This window comes from Mytilus galloprovincialis, chromosome 13 (assembly GCF_965363235.1).
Source record: "Mytilus galloprovincialis chromosome 13, xbMytGall1.hap1.1, whole genome shotgun sequence".
NCBI lineage: Eukaryota > Metazoa > Mollusca > Bivalvia > Mytilida > Mytilidae > Mytilus > Mytilus galloprovincialis.
The window spans coordinates 13,052,672-13,076,716 of record NC_134850.1 but is presented as its reverse complement, the minus strand read 5'-3'; the positions used below and the strand labels follow the sequence as shown (position 1 = coordinate 13,076,716).

The window sequence follows — 24,045 nt, the reverse complement described above, 5'->3', positions numbered from 1 at the left end:
CAGATGGTCGGACAAACAGATGGAGGGACAGGCGACAAAGGTATACCATAATATGTCCTGTAAACAGGCTTGAACAAACTGACTGTATTCAGGGTATTTTTCTTCTTTTAATGGCTACACAAACATCATATATACAATTTTAATGCAAACAATCATTATACAAATTTAGAAATAAACATTTATGACAACTATGCATTTTGTTGTGTTATCTGGTGTGATTGTAGTCTGTCTTCATATGTCTGAATAGAAAGTTCTAATTCTGCTGCATATTCTTTACTGGCATGGTGCTTACAAAAATCCTGAAAATGTAAATTAATCACACATAAAACATAAAACAAGTCATAACAGTTTGAAATCATTTTTCTTTATCAAAATACAGTTTGCAGGCTGTACTGTGGTTGTTAATTTTAACTTCATTATTTGAATTCTGGTAGAAAATTGTCTAATTAGCAATCATACCATACCTCCTTATTTTTGTTGTTGAAAATTTTCAATTGTTTCAATGAGCAATGTAAAGTTTTGTTTCATTGGCAAACATTAAATTTAAACTTGCACACTACATCTCTAAAGGATCAATCTGCCGACCAAATATATAATTAATCCCATTCATAAAATCCAAGAAAACTTTATATACCATTGGACAAACAGACTGCAGATCGTTATTTAGTAATGCTTTTGCTCAAGGCATAAAATATCTTTCATATGAAATTAATTGCTTGTTATACTGAATAGTTTATGTCATGCAATTTGATTTTTATCATAAGCTATTATAAATGTTAAACTCAATACTGCTACAAATAAAACTTTACCATTAAAATCTTCAGTTTTTCACTAATAGTATTCTCATCTGTTTCCCTTTTAATGCAGTATCCATTCATAAGCTTATTTTTCTTTAATTGTTTCATAGCTTCTTCAGACTGTTCAACATTATCAATTTCCATGGTAACCATATTTATACTTTCCAGCATGTTCACACCTGGATGAATAATCTGATATAACTCTATCAAATCTATAGCATCTTCTAACCTGAAAAAATGGAATTCAGTATAATTGACAATTCAATATTCATATTCTAGTTTAAATGACAAAAAATAAAAGAATAATTGCATTGGTATTATTTGGGTCTAAAATCTAAAGAAAAGAAATCAAAAACCTGTTTAAATTTTGGTAAATGACCTTTTATGAGTTATTGAAGTCTTTTAGGGGTAATGCCACTTAATAAAGTATGTCACATACGGTTGAATACAATAAATAAGTTGAAAAAAAGATTCCCTTGAATTTGACAGTTGTTGGTTATCAATCCTAGATTTCATTGCAGAAAAACATTCCTGGGTCATTAACATATATCTTGAGTATTTCAAAGCCCTTTTTTTATTTGGGCTTTCTAAAGAATATTTTTACAAGAGTGCACACGCTGAAATGTCTCGCCTTCTATACTAATCATTGATATTATGTTGATAGTCCTAAGTATAAAGCTATGCTTTATTACAACTGTCACATAAACTTAACATTAACCAAGATAACTAAACAAAGACCAATGAACCTTGAAAAAGAGGTCCAGGTCAGATGAACCATGCCAGGCAGACAGGTACAGCTAACAATGCTTCTATACAACATATATAGTTGACACATTACTTATAGTTTAAGAAAAATAGACCAAACACAAAAACTTAACATTGTGCAATGAACCGTGAAAATGAGGTCACAGTTAAATAAAACCTGCTCGACTGACATAAAGATCATAAAATATTTCCATACACCAAATATAGTTGACCTATGGCATATATAGCATTAGATAAAAAGACCAAAACTCAAAAACTTAACTTTGACCACTGAACCATGAAAATGAGGTCAAGGTCACATGACATCTGCCCGCTAGACATGTACACTTAACAATCATTCCATACAACAAATATAGTAGACCTATTGCATATGGTATGAGAAAAACAGACCAAAACACAAAAATTTAACTATAACCACTGAACCATGAAAATGAGGTCAAGGTCAGATGACACCTGCCAGTTGGACATGTACACCTTACAGTCCTTCCATACACCGAATATACTAGCCCTATTGCTTATAGTATCTGAGATATGGACTTGACCACTAAAACTTAACCTTGTTCACTGATCCATGAAATGAGGTCGAGGTCAAGTGAAAACTGTCTGACAGACATGAGGACCTTGCAAGGTACGCACATATCAAATATAGTTATCCTATTACTTATAATAAGAGAGAATTCAACATTACAAAAAATTTAAACTTTTTTTTAAAGTGGTCACTGAACCATGAAAATGAGGTCAAGGACATTGGACATGTGACTGACGAAAACTTCGTAACATGAAGCATCTATATACAAAGTATGAAGCATCCAGGTCTTCCACCTTCTAAAATATAAAGCTTTTAAGAAGTGAGCTAACTCCGCCGTGGTAGCCGCTGGATCACTATCCCTATGTCGAGCTTTCTGCAACAAAAGTTGCAGGCTCGACAAAAACTTGAGGTTACATGGTTACTAAAACTTGTACACAGGTTAAATAGAGGTGAACATTAGATTGCTTAACGTCCAGTAAACACTTGATTAGTTAACTTTCATTGATGGTCATTTTTTTATAAGCAATGAAATGTTATGTGAATTTTTTTCTATAGTACTGGACAGGATAAAACTTTACTCAAGTATTTCTTTTTTTGAAACAAAGATAAATTCTGCACAATTTTTTGAAAATTGTGAATTTAACACAGACTAATAGGGGAAAATCAATGGATGGTACAACACCTAATATGAATAGTAAAATAGTACCATCATTGTAAATATAACGGAATTTGATGTGACTGTCATCAAAGTGAGAGGGTTAGAGCTACAAAATCAGGTTTAATCCACCATTTTCTACATTTGAAAATACCTGTACCAAGTCAGGAATATGACAGTTCTTGTTCATTTGTTTTTTATGTGTTTTGTTATTTAAATTTTGCCATGTGATTATGGACTTTCCGAATTGATTTTCCTCTAAGTTCAGTATTTTTGTGATTTTACTATGGACTATATATAAATTTATGTGCGGTATGCGTACAAATTTTCGGATCTATTTTAGTCTATTGTTTAACAATAGAATAAACTAGTTATGCAAATTACTAAGGTATATAATAGATTGAAAACGGGTTTTCAAGTTTATCGAAGGCTGGCCGGTGACCACTCGACTTGCAGACAATTTTTCAAGATGTCCGATTCAGATCTAGACCTCGACGATAGAGAATTAACCAAGTCTCCTGACAAGTCAATTGAAGCCTTACGTTCGGCTGCTGAACCAACTAAGAGAAAAGGTAATTCAGAGCAAGATAGGGCACCTGAAGTTTCAAATGCAGATTTGTTTTCTTTGATGACCACTTATTTTAATAATAAACTTTCCGGCATAGAGAAGAATTTCTCAGATACTACAGAGACATTCATAAAGAGAGCAAAGAAAGCAGAGAATACCTTTAAATTTAAGGGGAATCAGTTACAATTTGAGCTTAACTCTGATATTCAAGACAGTATAAGCACGGCAATTGGTTATATTGAGAAGAATAGACCTAAAAAGGCAGTTAGGGTTTTAGAAGATTCGTCTGTTCAGCTCAAGAAGAGAAATAAATTAATTAGAATTGCAAATAAGTCCGAGGGTGGTTGGAGAACGGTGAACGAATACCTTTCAGATGAAGTGGCCAGTGACTCGGAGGACGAGAAAAGAATATGCGCAGCAGATAACAGGGCAGTTAAAAAGATCAAAGCAGAGAAAACAGATAAACGCAGCAGTAGAAAGCGTCCGGCAGAAGCATCTGGTTCAACAGCTCAAATGACACATAATGGTACAGGTGGTTCTGATGCTACATTTCGCCTCCAGTCCTTTCGAGGGGGCTTGGCCGCCAGCGGCCAAAGTTTCCGCAACCAAAATAGCTTCAAGACCTCAGACGTCTGCTACAACTGCAGCATGCAAGGGCACTGGGCAAGAGACTGCAGGAAGGGAAAGGCAAGGATAGGACCTCCCAGAGGATCTTCTTCTTAAAGACCATAACAGTGACATTTTCAAGGTACAAGATTATGATATTGTCGAAACATTTTATGAATATGAAAATTGTAATTCTGATATTTATGTTAAAGGTCGTTTGAAAAAATCTATTAACTTTTGGAAACAACTTAATGCTTCAGATTTCATTTTGAATATTATTACAGATGGTTACAAAATTCTTTTGCTTAATGAGCCCGAAGAAATATTCTTAAGAAATAACAAATCAGCATTTGATAACAGCGAATTTGTATCAAAAGCTATTTTAGATTTAATGAAAAGGGGCTTGATACGTGAGGTATCGAGTAGACCGCATGTGGTTAATCCTTTGACCATCTCGACTGCGAAAAATAAACACAGGTTAATTTTAGATTTACGACACGTAAACAAACAGGTAGTCGATAGCAAGATTAAATTTGAAGATTGGAAAGTAGTTAAACAGTATTTATCTTCCAACTGTTTCGGATTCGTTTTTGATAAGAAATCAGGATATCATCATATTGATATTTTTAACGAGCATCAGAAATATTTAGGTTTCTGCTGGAAATTAGGAGGTGTAAAAAATTTTTTTTGGTTTTACTGTACTTCCTTTTGGTTTGAAATCTAGCGGATATATCTTTACTAAAGTAGTTAGACCTTTAGTAAAACATTGGCGAAAGAAAGGAATCAAAGTTGTTGTTTATTTAGATGACGGCTTCCGTTTAGCCGATAATGAAAACACATGTAAAATGCATTCTGATTTAGTAAAGTCAGATCTTATAGCATCGGGGTTCGTACCAAACAGAGATAAATGTCACTGGACACCAACACAAAAATTAGAGTGGTTAGGTTTTATATCGAATTTAGATATATGTAAACTCAATATACCAGATAGAAAAAAAATGATTGAATTTAGATATATGTAAACTCAATATACCAGATAGAAAAAAAATGATTTAATTGAATAAGTTAATATTATACTTAACAGTTCCTGCAAAGTGAAAGTAAGATTGTTAGCAAAAGTAGCTGATAAAATCATTTCTTTTACGCCTGCTTTAGGTCACATTACACAGATCATGTCGAGAGGTTTGTTTGAAGTTATAAATTTAAGACAAGATTGGAACCAATCTATTAATATAAATCATTATAACGCTTGTATCAGAGATCTGATATTTTGGAGAGATAACATTTTTGAGTTAGAACCAGTTTCATTGTTGGGACTGGATTCTGAATTTTACATATTTTCAGATGCAAGCAATACAGGGGCTGCTGGATATATTGATAATCTAAAACAGATTATGCATAAATCTTGGTCGGACGATGAGAAATTGAAGAGCTCCACTTGGAGGGAAGTCAAAGCAATAGAGTTGTCTATACTAAGTTTTGCACGTTTGCTTAAACATTGCATGGTATCGTTTTATACAGATAATCAAAACGCTGTAACAATAGTTCACAAGGGTAGTAAAGTACCAGAATTACAGTCTTTAGCTTTATCAATATACGATTGTTGTCGCAAAAATGATATTACTATTTTTGTTAACTGGATTCCAAGGGAACAGAATGAAAAAGCAGACATGCTAAGTAGAATTGTCGATATTGACGACTGGCGTATTTCAGATGAATTTTTCACATTCTTGAATGATTTATGGGGTCCATTTTCAGTGGATAGGTTTGCTAGCTTTGAAAATACGAAATTACAAAAGTTTAATTCCTTATACTGGAACCCAGGTTCTTTATGCGTCGACGCTTTCACGTGCGACTGGTCCGGTGAGAACAACTGGCTAGTACCTCCAGTAACCGAGGTTAGCAGGGTTATAAATCATTTAGTAAAATGCAAAGCTAAAGGAACTTTGATAGTTCCGAATTGGCCTTCATCGCCATTTTGGCCGTTGATTTTTGACACTGGTCTAAAATATAGAAAGTACACAAATGATGTGCTTCAGTTCAACGAACCAGAGGGAATTTTCGAATCTGGAAATAATTTGAATTCTATTTTTGTGAGAGGAGATTTCAAAGGAACTATATTACCTGTTTTGTTAGAAGCTTCATATTGTTAATATTAAGTTTTTTATTTACAGAATTGTTTTTACTATATGAATATTGATGTAATGTGTGTGTGTTGGAAATCTAAATGCAACTGTCTTAGATTCGAGGGCCAAGACGACTGTTACAAAATATATTGGAGGTTTCAAACGTTTTTAAAGTGGACACAAAAATACAAAGAGATAACTTCAGTACTTCCGTGTAATAAACTTTATGTGGGTTTATACTTGCAACATTTGATTGAGTCATCAGTAGATACAGCATTTTATAGCATAAAATGGGCTCATCGTATTGCTGGCGTAACTGATCCAAGCGAATCTGAACTAGTCAAGAGTATACTAGAAGGTGCTAAGAGAATACTATCTCGTCCGAAAAAGAAAAAAGAACCAGTTGACTCGAATTCAATGATTAAACTGTTTGATAAATACCAAGATCGTAACTCACTAAAAGAAGTGCGTTTATTGTTAATGTGTTCGTTAATGTATACAGGATTTTTGTGTTTCAACGAGTTATGCAACATCACAGCTAAAGACATAGTTTTTCATACTTCGTATGTCAATATCTTTATTCGTAAGAGCAAAACAGACTGTTATAGACATGGTAATAATGTCGTTATTTCTAGATTAGATAGTTCCTACTGTCCTGTAAAGCTTTTGCAAAGTTATCTAGTTTTCGCTAAGATTGAGAATAATTCAGAATTCTTTATATTTTGTGCATTGTCTTTTTTAAAGAAAACTAATTCTTTTATATTGAGAAGTAAAAATGTAAAAATTTCGTATACTCGAGCAAGAGAGTTAGTCAAAGAGGCCTTATCACAAATTGGTTTAAATGTAAACAAATTTGGTTTACACAGTTTCAGAGCAGGCGGTGCCACAGCGGCCGCTAAATATGATATACCAGATAGACTTTTTAAAATACATGGAAGATGGAAATCTGATTTAGCTAAAGATGGTTACGTATCAGATAGTTTAGAAAAACGATTATCAGTTTCTAAGAATTTAGGTTTATAACATTTTCACTTTCTGCTTTCTTTGTACGTCAAGATGGTCACCGTGTCTGTTAGTATCAGAACTATTCTTGTCTTATTTATATAAATATATACAATATGAGTCAGTTTAGAACAGAAATTAGGAGCAGAGTTGTACAAAAAAAATAGAGCAATTTAGCACATAAATATGTTATGTTCGTTTGAACATCGTGAATTAAGAACATAAATAAATTTATGTGCGGTATGCGTATGAATTTTCGGATCTATTTTAGTCTATTGTTTAACAATAGAATAAACTAGTTATGCAAATTAGTAAGGTATATAATAGATTGAAAACGGGTTTTCAAGTTTATCGAGGGCTGGGCGGTGACCACTCGACTTGCAGACAATTTTTTTTGTATTGTTAAATGTGTATAAGATGTCTGTAGTGGATATGTATATATAGTATACTGATTTGTAATGTTTATTTTATAGATTTGATATGATGAAGTGTTTATGCAGAGATGTTTGGGACATTGTTTGATGAAATGAAATGAAAGACATTTATAGAAAATTGATTACTAGTAGATTGTGAATTATGATGAATAAATAGAAATGATCACCGTGCCTGTTAGTATCAGAACTATTCTTGTCTTATTTATATACATATATACAATATGAGTCAGTTTAGAACAGAAATTAGGAGCAGAGTTGTACAAGAAAAATAGAGCAATTTAGCACATAAATATGTTATGTTCGTTTGAACATCGTGAATTAAGAACATAAAAGTATTTAACTCTAGAAAAAAAAACCAAGGAGGGCAAACATCTAACGCATCTTTCTAAACCTCACCTAATTAGCACATCCTTAAGATTAATAAAAAACAACTTACAAATCATTCTGTATCATATCTGTAAGTAAGGATTCTATTCGATTATTCCAGGCAAAATAAAATGTCATTGGTCCAAAAAATCTGGTCGATCTCAAGGCATTGAATGTCTGTGTTTCTGCTACATGGTTGTATACTCTGTTACAAACCTTAAATGAGATAAAACTATGATGAACTTTGCATGAATAATTTTTCAAAGCTTATATATAAAAAAAAAACACCAATCTGTTTTAAATTTCATGTGTCTGTAGCATTTTTCTTGATTTATCATCAGGAATATTGAAAGCCAAAGTTATACAAGATAAAAAAAAAAAATAGTTACAGAGCTATAATATAATATATAACAGAGCTATAATATAATATATAACAGAGCTATAATATAATATATAACAGAGCTATAATATAATATATAACAGAGCTATAATATAATATATAACAGAGCTATAATATATAACAGAGCTATAATATAATATATAACAGAGCTATAATATAATATATAACAGAGCTATAATATAATATATAACAGAGCTATAATATAATATATAACAGAGCTATAATATATAACAGAGCTATAATATAATATATAACAGAGCTATAATATAATATATAACAGAGCTATAATATATAACAGAGCTATAATATAATATATAACAGAGCTATAATATAATATATAACAGAGCTATAATATAATATATAACAGAGCTATAATATAATATATAACAGAGCTATAATATAATATATAACAGAGCTATAATATAATATATAACAGAGCTATAATATAATATATAACAGAGCTATAATATAATATATAACAGAGCTATAATATAATATATAACAGAGCTATAATATATAACAGAGCTATAATATAATATATAACAGAGCTATAATATAATATATAACAGAGCTATAATATATAACAGAGCTATAATATAATATATAACAGAGCTATAATATAATATATAACAGAGCTATAATATAATATATAACAGAGCTATAATATAATATATAACAGAGCTATAATATATAACAGAGCTATAATATAATATATAACAGAGCTATAATATAATATATAACAGAGCTATAATATAATATATAACAGAGCTATAATATAATATATAACAGAGCTATAATATAATATATAACAGAGCTATAATATAATATATAACAGAGCTATAATATATAACAGAGCTATAATATAATATATAACAGAGCTATAATATATAACAGAGCTATAATATATAACAGAGCTATAATATAATATATAACAGAGCTATAATATAATATATAACAGAGCTATAATATAATATATAACAGAGCTATAATATAATATATAACAGAGCTATAATATATAACAGAGCTATAATATAATATATAACAGAGCTATAATATAATATATAACAGAGCTATAATATATAACAGAGCTATAATATAATATATAACAGAGCTATAATATAATATATAACAGAGCTATAATATAATATATAACAGAGCTATAATATAATATATAACAGAGCTATAATATATAACAGAGCTATAATATAATATATAACAGAGCTATAATATAATATATAACAGAGCTATAATATAATATATAACAGAGCTATAATATAATATATAACAGAGCTATAATATAATATATAACAGAGCTATAATATAATATATAACAGAGCTATAATATATAACAGAGCTATAATATAATATATAACAGAGCTATAATATATAACAGAGCTATAATATATAACAGAGCTATAATATAATATATAACAGAGCTATAATATAATATATAACAGAGCTATAATATATAACAGAGCTATAATATAATATATAACAGAGCTATAATATATAACAGAGCTATAATATATAACAGAGCTATAATATAATATATAACAGAGCTATAATATAATATATAACAGAGCTATAATATAATATATAACAGAGCTATAATATAATATATAACAGAGCTATAATATATAACAGAGCTATAATATATAACAGAGCTATAATATAATATATAACAGAGCTATAATATAATATATAACAGAGCTATAATATATAACAGAGCTATAATATAATATATAACAACAAAAAGGACCAAAAAAATAGCAAACTCCATCAATATCTAAGGTCAACTTTGCCTAAGGGGGTTGAAACTGTATCAGTTATTATTTCAAAATTTATACAGACACTTTTAGAAAGGTTTGTGAGTTGATACCTTTAGAAAACAAATGTTCAAACTAATTAAAAATTAAACACATACAAAATAACAATACTTTTTACTATGTAACACTTTTTTCTGAAAAGATAACTTATTTGAACTTTGAAAGGTTATTTCTATATTCTAATTCCATTTATCTTTTATTACCATCAAATGTTATGTATTATCTACAATATTAACTTTATAAATCAAATTGCCAGGCAAGAGTGCTATAATAAATTTCACAATGTTATTTCCATTTATCATTTTTCTCACTGGAAATCATACAACTTTTTCTTTATTTATGTACAAGCGAATCAAGAGATACCAGAGTGACATTCAAACTGACAATTCAAAAAGAAATCTGGCAACTCCATTGAAAAAAAAAGAAAAGACAACACCAAAACACAAAACACAAGGTATCATTGTGTAAATGATTGTCAAAGTCCCATAACTCCAACTTAAATTGTCAAAATCAAAATGATGGTATTATACATTGTATGTCATATGTATTATATGTCATATGTATTATATGTCATGTGTGTATTATATTGAATTTGATAAAACTGTCATACAAGTAGAAGGTTTAGCTAGCTTTAAAACAAGGTTTAATCCACCATTTTCTACATGAGAAAATACCTGTTCCAAGTCACGAATATGACAGTTATTCATTCGTTTTGATGTGTTTGATCTTTTGATTTTGCCATTTGATTAGGGACTTTCCCTTTTGATTTTTCCTATGAGTTCAGTATTTTTGTGATTTTGCTTTCCATATATGTATAAAACATAAAATCATACCTAAATGAAGAAATCTTATAAAATGACTTACCCTAATAAAATCTGGACTGTCTGGTTCAAACTGTATACAAGCTCGCTCTAATAAATATATGTAGTTCTTTTCATGCAATATATTCTAAAACCAAAAATAGATATTTCAATTTTTATAACCAAGGAACAATATTTTAACATAACTTTTTACCTTAAATAACAAAACATAACAAAATGATTCACTTAACATGTAAAACCAGTGAATAACATTGTGTATTGTTTTTATTTACTCATGTAGATATAAGTACTGTGTTATTCAAACTTAGCAATTTAATTGATTGTTTTACTGTGAAATCTCAAAATGCTAAATGATTTATAGATTGAATTATTGGTGTTTAATGCCACTACTATCAGTGTAGGAAGCCAATAAGTCTGGAGAAGCAATAGACTTTTTGTAAAATAACAATTCTGGTCAATTAAGATTGGAGTTGAGCCATGTGGGATTCAAACTCACAACCTCAGTGTTGACAGGCTATTGATAGAGTAGTTTGACTACTTAAACCATGCTTTGACCTTTCATCATACCTAACTCTCAAATGGTTTACTTTAAATTCAACTCTACAAACAGATCAGACTTTATACTGGTGTGGAATTCCATTAAACCTTTATTTTTCATGTCAGGGCCTTTTTATGCTGACAATATTATTTTTAAATAAATCATGGCTAAAAATTTCTATTTTGCTAATCAGTTTTGTTATTTACAGTTCCTAGCTTCTGTATATTTTGCTAAAAATTGCATAACTTCTTGTGCATTGATCTCAGATCTACTAAAAGATTTTGTCTCAAGTTGATTGGACTTTAACATCATCAAAAACTTCCTCAAGGAAATACTTTAACCTGAAGCGGGACAGACGGACTGACAAACAAACAAACGAACAGACGCACAGACCAGAAAACAGAATGTATGCCTTCCTACCCAGCCCTATACCATGAGTTATATGGTTCGCTACTGACCCCCTACGGATCCATAGAGGGTTAGTAAAATCCCTAGGGGGTGAGGCCGTATAATGAATTTAACGCATGCTGGACTTTTTCTGCTGCATTTTGTTGAAGAATAAACAATAAAACAGATCAAAATTAATATATGACGTCACCATTAAAGCGTCATGAACCCCCTATGAAATTTACTAACCCCCTACGGTCTCATAGGGGGTTACCACGTGACAGCGTTAAACCAATCACAACGTGATAATTTACCCGCTGTGCGATAAATTAATTTATGGAACATCCCTTATACAGGGTGTCCTGATTCTATATATATTAACCTCAAGATGATCTGGTTCAAACATTTTTGGCATTATAACTTTGCGAACTTCATTCGTACTGTACATCTGACATGCTCTCTGTTTCTCATCTGATGTTGCAGGTCTCAGACTACCATCCGTGTCCCTCACTGTCACATGCCTATCCTGAATAAAACAAAAGTACTACATATGCATAACTAATTCATATTTCAAAATAAAAATTTGTCATATACATTGTACCTACTCTCAACTTGTATGAACAACATAAAACAAAAGTATAACTAATTCATAAATACACATTTGTCATTCAATTAACAAACTCACTCATAACTGACAGGTGCCACATGCCGAGCATGTACTGATTCTTTGTAGAGCATCTGAAGTCACTTTTATAGTTTGGTTGGGGTTGTTCATGTGTTGCTCTGTCTTTAGTTTTCTATGTAGTGACTTGCAAGCCTTGTTTGTCTTTTTGTCATTTTTCATTTCAGCCATGGCATTTTTAGTTTTTCTTCAACTAATGAGTAATAAATGTTCCCTTGGTATCATCTTCCTCCATTAAGTCTGATTTTAATGAACTTTCCCTTTTTTAATTAACCTTGGAGTTCTGTATATTTTTCTTAAAATCTATGTTTAGTCACATACTAATGTAGTACTGAGTTTTACTGTGTGTATTGCTGTGCGATTGTGTTTTTTTTTCTACATAGAGGTATAAGGGAGGGTTGAGATCTCCAAAAAACATGTTTAACCCTGCCTCATTTTGTGCCTGTCCCAAGTCAGGAGCCTATGGCCTTTGTTAGTCTTGTATGATTTTTAATTTAAGTTTCTTTTATATATTTTAGAGTTTAGTATGACATCCATTACTACTAAACAAGTACACAGTTTTGTTAAGGGGCCAACTGAAGCACGCCTCCAGGTGCGAGATTTTTTTGCTGTATTGAAGTCCCGTTGGTCAGGTTGTTGTCACACATTCCCTATTTAATTTCCATTCTCCATTTTAATGTCTATGAATACATATTTGAAGTATAAAATATTCGCTATCTCTGGATCTAACATAAGCTAACAATATATAGTCTTACAGATTAGGTCTCTAGATTTTACCTAAAGCTGATTGATAACTTATAATCTTGTAAGATTTTAAGAACCTCCCTTGAATTTACCTTGGAGTTGTGTATTATTGTTTTACTATTTTTCTAACTTACTCGATCTTTAAGTCCTATACTTATGTCTGTGAAGACAAATTTGAAGTCTAAAAGATTAGCTATCTCTGGATCTTGACCGTACACTTGTTCCACTGGTTCATCAGCCTTCATTACTGGTGGCATCTGTAGTTTGTATACTGCCTTTCTTATGGCTTTCAAATGCATCTGTAAAGATAAATAATGAAGTTCTGTTAATTCAGAAGTTTTTGCGTTCATGTGGATTTATTATTGCAATTGATGGCCATATGGGCACGGTGACCTATAGTTGTTGACTTCTGAATTATTTGGTCTAATTTTGGAGAGTTGTCTCATCATTGTTCATTGGAAAACATACCACATCTTCTTTTTATAATGTACATTCAAAATGTCATAAGATAATAGTGGTTGATATTGGTTCATGTAGGTCATATTTATTTGTTGTAAATTAGGCTGATGTATCTTAAAACATTTTTCATGTCAAGGCCTTGTCACATTGGTTATCAATTATACCATAGCTCCTTATTATTCAAATAAATAAAAACAAGATAATTAATAACAATTATTGAGATTTAAAAGTATGATGTCTTTCAAATAAAGCAATTAACATTGAAAATGTTTGTTTTAATTTTCCATTTACATATATAATCCCAATAATAAAACATTGCAAAAATTTGTTAAATTACAGTGCACTATATATGGTGAGTGGGGAAACATAAATTTGTTTGACCCTGCCAGACCTATGGAGTGAATGTGTTTTTTTCTTTTGCTTATCAAATTCTAATAATATAATTATGAGAAATGCATGAGAAGGATATGGCTTTTTAAAACACAGACTCATAAACCAAATCCCTACCAAACAATGGGAATGGAAATATGACAGGCAAACCTTCAGCTTATATTTATCTACTCTCCCTAAACTATGAAGCTGATATGTTGTATCTTTTGTTTCATCAAAATAAATTACAAGTCACCTTTTGATACTTAAATACATTAGTATTGATCAATATTTCAACAATATAAACGAGTGGTACATGTAGTGTTAAGTCAGCCCCTGTCAATGAATTGGAAAAGCTAGTCCATATGAGATGTAGTGTTAAGTCAGCCACTGTCAATGAATTGGAAAAGCTAGTCCATATGAGATGTAGTGTTAAGTCAGCCACTGTCAATGAATTGGAAAAGCTAGTCCATATGAGATGTAGTGTTAAGTCAGCCACTGTCAATGAATTGGAAAAGCTAGTCCATATGAGATGTAGTGTTAAGTCAGCCACTGTCAATGAATTGGAAAAGCTAGTCCATATGAGATGTAGTGTTAAGTCAGCCACTGTCAATGAATTGGAAAAGCTAGTCCATATGAGATGTAGTGTTAAGTCAGCCACTGTCAATGAATTGGAAAAGCTAGTCCATATGAGATGTAGTGTTAAGTCAGCCACTGTCAATGAATTGGAAAAGCTAGTCCATATGAGATGTAGTGTTAAGTCAGCCACTGTCAATGAATTGGAAAAGCTAGTCCATATGAGATGTAGTGTTAAGTCAGCCACTGTCAATGAATTGGAAAAGCTAGTCCATATGAGATGTAGTGTTAAGTCAGCCACTGTCAATGAATTGGAAAAGCTAGTCCATATGAGATGTAGTGTTAAGTCAGCCACTGTCAATGAATTGGAAAAGCTAGTCCATATGAGATGTAGTGTTAAGTCAGCCACTGTCAATGAATTGGAAAAGCTAGTCCATATGAGATGTAGTGTTAAGTCAGCCACTGTCAATGAATTGGAAAAGCTAGTCCATATGAGATGTAGTGTTAAGTCAGCCACTGTCAATGAATTGGAAAAGCTAGTCCATATGAGATGTAGTGTTAAGTCAGCCACTGTCAATGAATTGGAAAAGCTAGTCCATATGAGATGTAGTGTTAAGTCAGCCACTGTCAATGAATTGGAAAAGCTAGTCCATATGAGATGTAGTGTTAAGTCAGCCACTGTCAATGAATTGGAAAAGCTAGTCCATATGAGATGTAGTGTTACTGGTTTGTTTTATCACAAAATTCAAATTAGGAGTTATTGACAATTAACACAATGAATCAAAGCTAGTACAGTGACTTGATAGAAAAAACACCTTTTTGTTGAAAATTTTCTTTCCTGCGTCTTATTGAAGATGTCACAAATAGTACTCTTTCTTTGATTTTCTATGAAAAAATCATAGAAAACGGGTAATTCCCTTTGATTATACATGTATGACAGGAAACAAAGAGCGTGTCTAGGTGACATAAAAGTTCTATTAAAATAATGTTTGTAAGGACATTTTACATGCCAAACTTGAATATTTTGTTTGTCGGCTCCTGTGCTCTGTATTTCCTGGTTGAATTTAGGTCGATCTTGTCAAATTTTGTCAAAATCTCATATCTTGGCCTATTAAGGATGTAAAAATCAACGCTTTAGAACAAAACTATGACACAACTGGTTCTATTTAACTTTCTCTCAATGCAAGTCTTTAATTCAACTTAAAACCTTTTTTTATCTTGTAAAATGGAACTTTATAATGGGGGCCAAATATGGTCCTTACCGAACCTACTCCTTTGAAGGGATTATAAACACATTTAAGAAATAGACTGACAATTTCTACCATCTTGACATATATTTGAGAACTTGTCTAGATATATAGCTTTCTCTCTGTCTATTTTTAAGTATATTTGACCTTTTTTTCTTTAAAAAACATGACTAATCAGTATAAAATATTTGTTTTAATTATTCTCAATAGTATTGACTATTCACCTCTTCAAGTTGTTCGTCTGTTACTAATGCAAATGTAGGCTTCTTTCCTTTTAATGTTAAATTAAATGAAAACACTTTGGCCATATCAAAGCCAGTCATCTGCTTCAGTATTGTCTGAACTCTTTCTTGGAGAAATACTGGTAAAGGATCTTTGTTGTGTAAGCTGGCAGACTTTCCAGGAGAACTGCTTGCACCTTTTTATGAAAAAAAACACAGTTTTAACAATCAAGGACATCACTGAAGCTATAGTTATTTAAAACAAATATATGGTTTATATTTGTGGTTTTTTTTCTTCAAATAACTGATTGATTGATTGTTCTTTGAATTACATCATGTGGCAAATATTCATTGCATGGTAAGAATAGGGGCAAATTAACAAAAAATATAATAGGTAGGTTCTGTAAAAAACTAGCTGCTATTTCAAAAATCCTGGTTATGGGGTGAAATTCTCAGGTGTGACCTGCAGGAAACATGTGAGTGAGGGATTCAATACCTAAAATCCCACGCTTACAAACATAAACTCCCAAGGTCTTGAAATTTAAATCCTGACATTCCGAAATATAGAAAAAAGAATTCCCGGATCCCAAAAGGATCAATCCCGAAATCCAGAGCTTAAAAACACCCCGATCCTGGCATGCCTGGAGTCCTGATAAAGGTCCCAACACCCCATCCCCCAGGTCAGTCAGGGATGTCTTTCAACCAAAAGAAAAGAAATACACAAAAAACAAGATTACTGAGGTTTTCATAAGTATTCATTTTATTTAAAAGTGGTGTGAATTGACAGGTCCTATATTCAACAGGAGTGCAACACTTGACATGACATTAGTGGGACGAGTTGGCATGACAAATTTTATCTCGATTTATCTGTTTTTCATCAGTGGGAGACTTGGCAGACCATATTCAACAGTATTTTACCTTTTTCATTAGTGAGTCGAGTTATGGTACATGTAAGTTTGTGAAAAAGTTAGAAGATTTGGTGTGGAGTTGTCATAGATTTGTTAATTGTTAGCTATCATTTCTTTTGAAATTAATTAAGCTAGCGCGCATTTGTAATTGTTGCAAAAAAACAAACACAATATTTGGTATGTGTTCAATCTTTCTTTATTCACGATAATAAAATATATCAATAACTAAGAAACACCAAAGTCAAAGGGAAATGTCATATGTGACATCTTCTTGTTTCACAGCCAATTGGAACTACATAATTCATGTACACATAATTGTACATGTTGTATATATGCCAACATACTTTTTGTTAAGTACTACTCTATCTCAAAACAAACTTATGAGTTTTGTAAAAACAATAAATGCATGTACATCTGTTAAGATCAATAAGAAATATTAGTAGTGGGGCCGAACTAGTCCAAATAAAATGTAGGAAGGCGTCCCAGAAAAAAATAGCCTTGCCAGATGTCATAATTGTTATGAACTAGGGCCGAACTGATAATTTGTGTCTCTGTTGCCGAAACAGCTCGAAAGCTTTGAACATCATGGTTAGTCCGTCAACCACAGTCACTTGTTTCTATCCATTGGAAGACCCACTATCAACGGGTACGCACTGAAACCCACACCGGACCGGACTCCGGACCCGGACCCGGACTGGCCGCCGGACCCGGACTGAATGCCGGACCCGGACTGTGGGTATTTTACCACTTTGATTTTTTTTAAGATTACTGTCATATAATTAGTTACAGTATATATAAATTTTTTAAAAAAATCCACATTCCGAGCGCAAAATTGAACAAAAAAGAGTAAAGTAAAGTAAGGAAGAGATATATAATAATTCCTTTGTCGTTATTGTTTTATTGAAATTAATAAAATCTTTTTATTATCAATGAAAGTAAAAATTTTATTCTTATCATAGGAAGAGTAAAGCGCAATAGTTTAAAACATTCAAGGGTTATATTTTTTTTGTGTTGTTTTCTTCTTCTAGACATTAAGGAAAAAATAGAATTCCTGCTTTTCTAAAACATTGTTTTGGCATTCTTAATTATTTTAATCACTTTTAATATTGGTTTCCTGTTATGAGAACATCAATTACGCGTTTTTATGTCACTGTGTAATGAAAGTCTCGTGTTTTATTGGGTGTTTGACATTTGCGCCGATTTTTAAAAGTTTCAATCTTTCATTTGCGCCGATTGTGCACAGGTTAATTGCAGGTGAATGTCACATTCTATTCATCAATATAAACCTCTTTCGTTAGCCAATTGTACATATGTTATGAATTGTCAACTAGTATCATATAAGAATTCCTATGATCTCTTATTGTAATTCCGAATTCTTATGATATCTTATTGTTCATCCGAACTCTTATGATATCTTATTGTTCCTCCAAATTTATATCTTATTGTTCCTCAGAATTCTTATGACTTTTTATTGTTCCTCCGAATTCTTATGCCTTTTGATTGTTCCTCCGAATTCTTATGATCTCTTGCTGTTCCTCAGAAGCCTTATGACTTTTTATTGTTCCTCCGAGTTATTATAATCTCTAAGACTTATATGGTTTCTCCGAATTCTTATGAGTTTTAATTGTTTCTCTAAATTCTTCTCTAATACTGTTCCTCAGAATGAATTATTGACAAAGGTTTACACTCGCTTTAGGATATTGGTTTAATTGAAAGAAAAAGAAAAAAGAAGACACAACCAGGAATTACTTACAAAATACATTAAGGCTATTGGTAATTCAGTGTTTAAATAACCAAAGTTAAAACTATGATGGATTGCTTTTTTGTACTTATGTACTAGCTGTGATCAGTAACTGCGAGTATTCTCATATCTGTAGTTGGTGTCGTACGGTGACCTATAGTTGTAAATGTCTGTGTCATTTGGTCTTCTTTGTCAGCTGTCTCATTGGCAATCACATCACATCACATCATTCTTATTCTTATATCAACATCGCAAATAACGCGTCACTTGTCGATAACATGGTATTTATAAATAAAATAATAAAAAAAAGATTTACTTTCTTATTTGATTGTCATCACAAAGTCTATTAAAATAATTCAACAATCCAATGTTTCATGCAAAAGGTGTCAAAGACTACACTATCAATCATAATCAAGCATGTATAGAAGTCAGATTTAAAGGGGCATTAGCTCCGAGATATAATGAAATGATAAATAAAAATGTTCAATATAGTGAAATAATTTTATTTTAGCAGCCATTGTCAAAATAAACTAAGATACATCGCTTATGAATTATTCACTCGTAATCTCCGTATCAGTAGTATTCCTTTGGTAAGAAATACAGAAATAATCTTGTGTTACACGTTAACCGGGATATTTTTTACCCCAAGATGGTACTCTGAATAAAATCTTCTGCGGCTCCTGATTGGATTTTTTAAAAGTCAATAGAAACAAACAAAATTACAATTTTCTTCTCAATTACGAAGTGTTTTATTTTAAAAACACCATTTGCATAAGTTTTCAATTTATTTAGTACATAGTTGAGCAGAACAATTAGATATCAAGTCGATGACATGGGTATCTTTCAAGTTTGATGTAGAAAATGCATAACCTCCGATTTTTAAAATAAAATTACCACGGACGGAAAACATATCAATCTATTAGTTCAGTAATTTTCGTGTCTGCCCTTCCATTATGTGATTCAAGAAAAAAAAAAAAAAAATGGGTAACAAGTGTATCGAAAAGAGAAAATCGAGTGCACCTTTTTATGTTAGGGCGTGTTTGAGTTAAATATTTTGTCTTGATATCGTACAAAGCAAGAATATCTCATACATCGTCTCGCTTCAGATTCTATCATTTTTATATATCAAAGCTACAGGTTGACTTTATAACATAAAAAAAATCACAGTACTAAAAGATGAAATATATGGGTCAAGTGATATACTCACTAATGAATCACAAAAACAGAGTAGGTGTGTTCGAATAGCTATTTTTTTACTGAAAGTACTTGACGACAGTCTTTCAAGTTGGATGATGAAAATGCATATCTTCGAAAAATTAGAATTTTTTGTGTGTGATAACTGTCTTCAACCACTAAAAAAATCTAGTCTGCCCTTCTACGAAATATTAAATTAGAATTTTTTTAAATGTTTATGAATTTTCGAAAATTCCACCTGACAACCGGTCAGACAATAGTTTTAAGTTGAATCAATGCAGACTAGATCATTAACTGATGCTCATTAGCTAGTTGATACATTTGTCTTTTAAAATACAACTGACATATAAGGATCGTAATGGTGCAATGTGGATAAATTTATCGGTTTCCAAGAGCAAAATTGGTAGCGCGTCATCCCTACAATGACTTCAATTTCTACGATTGTGAAAATGAAATGGCGTAATGGGGAGATAATTTTGACGAAGTAGAATCCTGACTGTTACTGCTGCTGCATAAGTATTTCGCAATTTAATATATGTAGTAAGCTTGTCAGTTGCCTATTTTGTCAAAAAAACACAAATATTGACGGATGGGATCTATAAAAAGTTCATTGTAATTATTGTAGAATGCCTCTGCTCCATTAGTTGTACGTCTTTCGGTAGATGGGATTTAAGCACTTACGGATGGTGAAACCAACGCACTATCATCAAATATTTGTCTATCGTTATTATGTATGATACAAATGTGTCACAAGTAAACTGGTGCAAATAATTTCCGAATATTGGCGCAATTGATACATTTGAAAGAAAAAATGGTGCAAATGATACCCTTGAAAAACATTAACTGTCACAAAAGGACTACTGCCAACTATAGTCAGTCGTTTTTAAACTGTTTTTTTTCTAAGTTTATGATTCAAATACATGTATGGGATTATAAATAAGATTAATTTTTTAAATCATTTCATAGTTCAACAGTTTTCAAAATATCATTTTGTTCATAACACTTTTATGTAATACATTTGTTTATGATTCGGTCCTTCCCTAATTTGATTATCAGTATGACTAACGGAATTATTGCCAGAGTTATTGTGAGGTGACATGACCAGGTATTCTAGTGATTTCCTGTCGGACTTTAAAACACATATAGTACACAATTACGTAATGCGTGTTCATGCATCGCGTCACTGCTGCCCATATAAACTACTGTCACGGTATATATCAGTATATGGGGCCGGTTATACAGGTCTGATTAATTTTCATAATTATTATACATGTAATGCATCTTGTTTATTTCTGCCAAAATTAACTTCCTTCTGAATAATTTTAATAAAAAACGGAAAAAATAATTCTAAGAAAATCCACTTTCTCCCTATAATTTATAAAAAAATATTTCCATGTTTTTTAAAGTCATTTGTAAACATTCATACTGTATGTATGATTTTTTTTAAAGTAATTGCACAACTGTAAATTAAAGATACAGAATCATTGCAAGGCTAACTTGCATACTTGTCTACTCTTCTAGACTATACAAGAGTAAGAGCAAAATTTGATTATTATTATAATGTACTGTGTTACAGTTCTCAAAAAATTATCTTCCTTCTCCTGATTAAAAAAAGAAAAGGTGATTCTAAGAAAATTCATAATTATTACCCAGTCCGGGTCCGGTATTTAGTCCGGGTACGGCGTCCGCTCCGGGTCCGGGTTTCATACCAAAGTCTGGGTCCGGAGTCCGGTCCGGGTTTTAGGTGTCAGACCAATTACTCCCTCCAATTTAGTAGTCCTACTTTGACACAAAATAGTGCTTTTGATGTCATTGTTTACTTAAACTAAGCAACAAATTTGCAGAAATGAAACTTTTGGTGAAAGGGAAATATATTTAGACCATTTTGAGCCAAAATTCACTTGTCTATGAGTTTGCATTAAAAATTCAGGATTAATGCGCTACATAGTACACTAATTTAAGATTTCCAGAAAACCGGGAGTTATTTTGGTAGTACCTGTCTTTTCAAAATCAGAAATTTGTTACAAGACTTTAAACATTGGTTGAAAATTGGCATGTAGGAAGGTGATACATGTACAATTCAGGATATACCTGGTTTCCTTGAAGTTAAACTTAAGGTAAAATATTTAGAAAGCTGTGAAAATTGCAAAATTTGGTTGAACAGATAGGGATTTTTAATTGGTGGTCTGACACCTTCAGTACGTACCCTATCAACGTATATTTACGAGAAGGTACCCAACTACTTTTTTCACCTCTCCGCTTAAAACCCTTATTTCTCTGTCAATTCAGTCTCAAATTTTTTGTTCCATACATCATTCAGGGGCGGATGCAGGAAATTTCGAAAGGGGGGTGCTAACCCAGGGCACCCAGGGCAAAGGGGGGGTGCAAAACATATGTCCCGATACAAATGCATTGATCGGTAAAAATAAAGGGGGGTGCGCACCCCCGGAACCCCCCCCCCCTGGATCCGCCACTGTCATTCGATTCATGAAAATTTTTCTTTCAGAAAATATACGTTGATAGTGCTAGTGGGTCTTCCAATGGATAGAAACAAGTGCCTGTGTCGTCAACCTTGGAATAAAGCATTTTAAATGTGCACAATTTAAACAAAATTAAAAGTAAAATGTCAAGATCCTTTACCAGCAGAGAAATTTCGATGCAAGCATATCGTTCTTCTCAATAACCTTTGGAAAATTCTTAATTCATTTGGACAGGACATTTTCACATGTTTTTGCAGAGTTGTCTACCTTCTTTATTAAAACTAATAACCGAATCGAAAGAACAACAACGGACCTCAATAGACGTGAAAACTGCTAAAATATTAAAAGCTAGTTATCTAAATATTGTGGGATGATAAAATAGCTTTAAAAGTTCATCACGAAGAAAACAAAATGGTAAGTATACTTTGAATTAAAAGAATTGAAATGAAAGCACCTTGATCAACAACTTGTAGGTTTTTCGATTGTTGTTTGTCCGGTGGCACATCATGGCCTTCAAGTTGCTTTCGAGACGCGACGGCCATACTTCCATGACGGCCCTAGGATGTGTCGGCCATACCGTCATATCGTCCATGGGACATATCGGCCACACATTGTGAGACGTATCGTCCACACTTTTATTTTTTTTTTATTGAGTTTATTACATAAAATATAATACTAAAAATAAGTATTTGTTCATAATAATAACATAAATATGATTGTGTAGTACTTTTTTTCTGTACAGAAGATTTTATTTATTCTTGTAAGAGTTATCTTTGCTTGATCATCATCGCTCGTGTTTACAACTTGTTGCGGCCATATTATGTAAGTATATTGATTATTTCTTCATTTTCAGTTGTAAACATTTTCTGAACAATCATTTTTATTGTAATGTGATATAAAGGCATCATATTTTATATGAATTTTAAACTGTAGGAATGTTGACTGTCGCTGTCAATGACGATATATAAATACAAGCACATGTTACAGATCTTTTTATTGTATCTGTAAAAAATATATATTATTCTAAACTATAAAAATCTTCTCAATCTCAGTCTTGGTGAAATTAAAAACAGGACTCAGTGTAAAGGTTAACTCTAAGGAAGGCAATTCATCAAGTTTGAGTTATATTTGTCATGATCATCAGACACATTGTTTAATAATTCTGATCTTTTTTTTCTTTCTTATAGTTTAGAGTCATTCTATTTGCTGAACATCTTTCCAAGACAGAGACTGCTGAAGAATTTGCCAATAACATGCAGTTATAAAAAGTCACAACATAAACATGCAGTTATAAAAGTCACAACTGAAACAAAAGCACTAAAACATACCAAAATGCACTATATTACGATCATGAACTCATTAAAGTTACTATTTTAACAAAGCACTAGTATACACATAATAAGCACAATCAATATGTTCATCAAGTCACTACAATTAACACTTAATCAGACTCGTAGTCGGAATCTTCAGAGTCGGACTCTGGGAGGGTCTCTGGTTGAGGAATAGGTGGTGCATACAGATGGCCTACGAAACGGAGAAAGTCGGATGTACGGATACTGTCTTCCTCGTATTGGTCCCACAGTGAAGTTAGACGACATTGAAGC

General features: G+C 31.8%; 1 protein-coding gene across 2 annotated transcripts; it reads right to left on the bottom strand.

Moving 5' to 3' along the window:
- Positions 1-87: 87 nt before the first annotated feature.
- LOC143057773 (small ribosomal subunit protein mS22-like) lies at positions 88-22,742 on the bottom strand. Of its 2 annotated transcripts, none has more exons than XM_076231166.1 (8): positions 22,602-22,742; positions 16,122-16,315; positions 13,381-13,545; positions 12,203-12,346; positions 10,939-11,022; positions 7,919-8,064; positions 810-1,026; positions 88-299 (listed from the first exon to the last, which is right to left on the bottom strand). In XM_076231166.1, exons 1-8 carry the CDS (start codon positions 22,678-22,680, stop codon positions 189-191), a joined length of 1,140 nt encoding a protein of 379 aa, XP_076087281.1. In that variant the 5' UTR covers positions 22,681-22,742; the 3' UTR covers positions 88-188. The 2 variants fall into 2 exon arrangements, with proteins under 2 accessions (XP_076087281.1, XP_076087282.1); XM_076231167.1 differs by lacking the exon at positions 22,602-22,742 and adding an exon at positions 17,529-17,553.
- Positions 22,743-24,045: the final 1,303 nt, after the last annotated feature.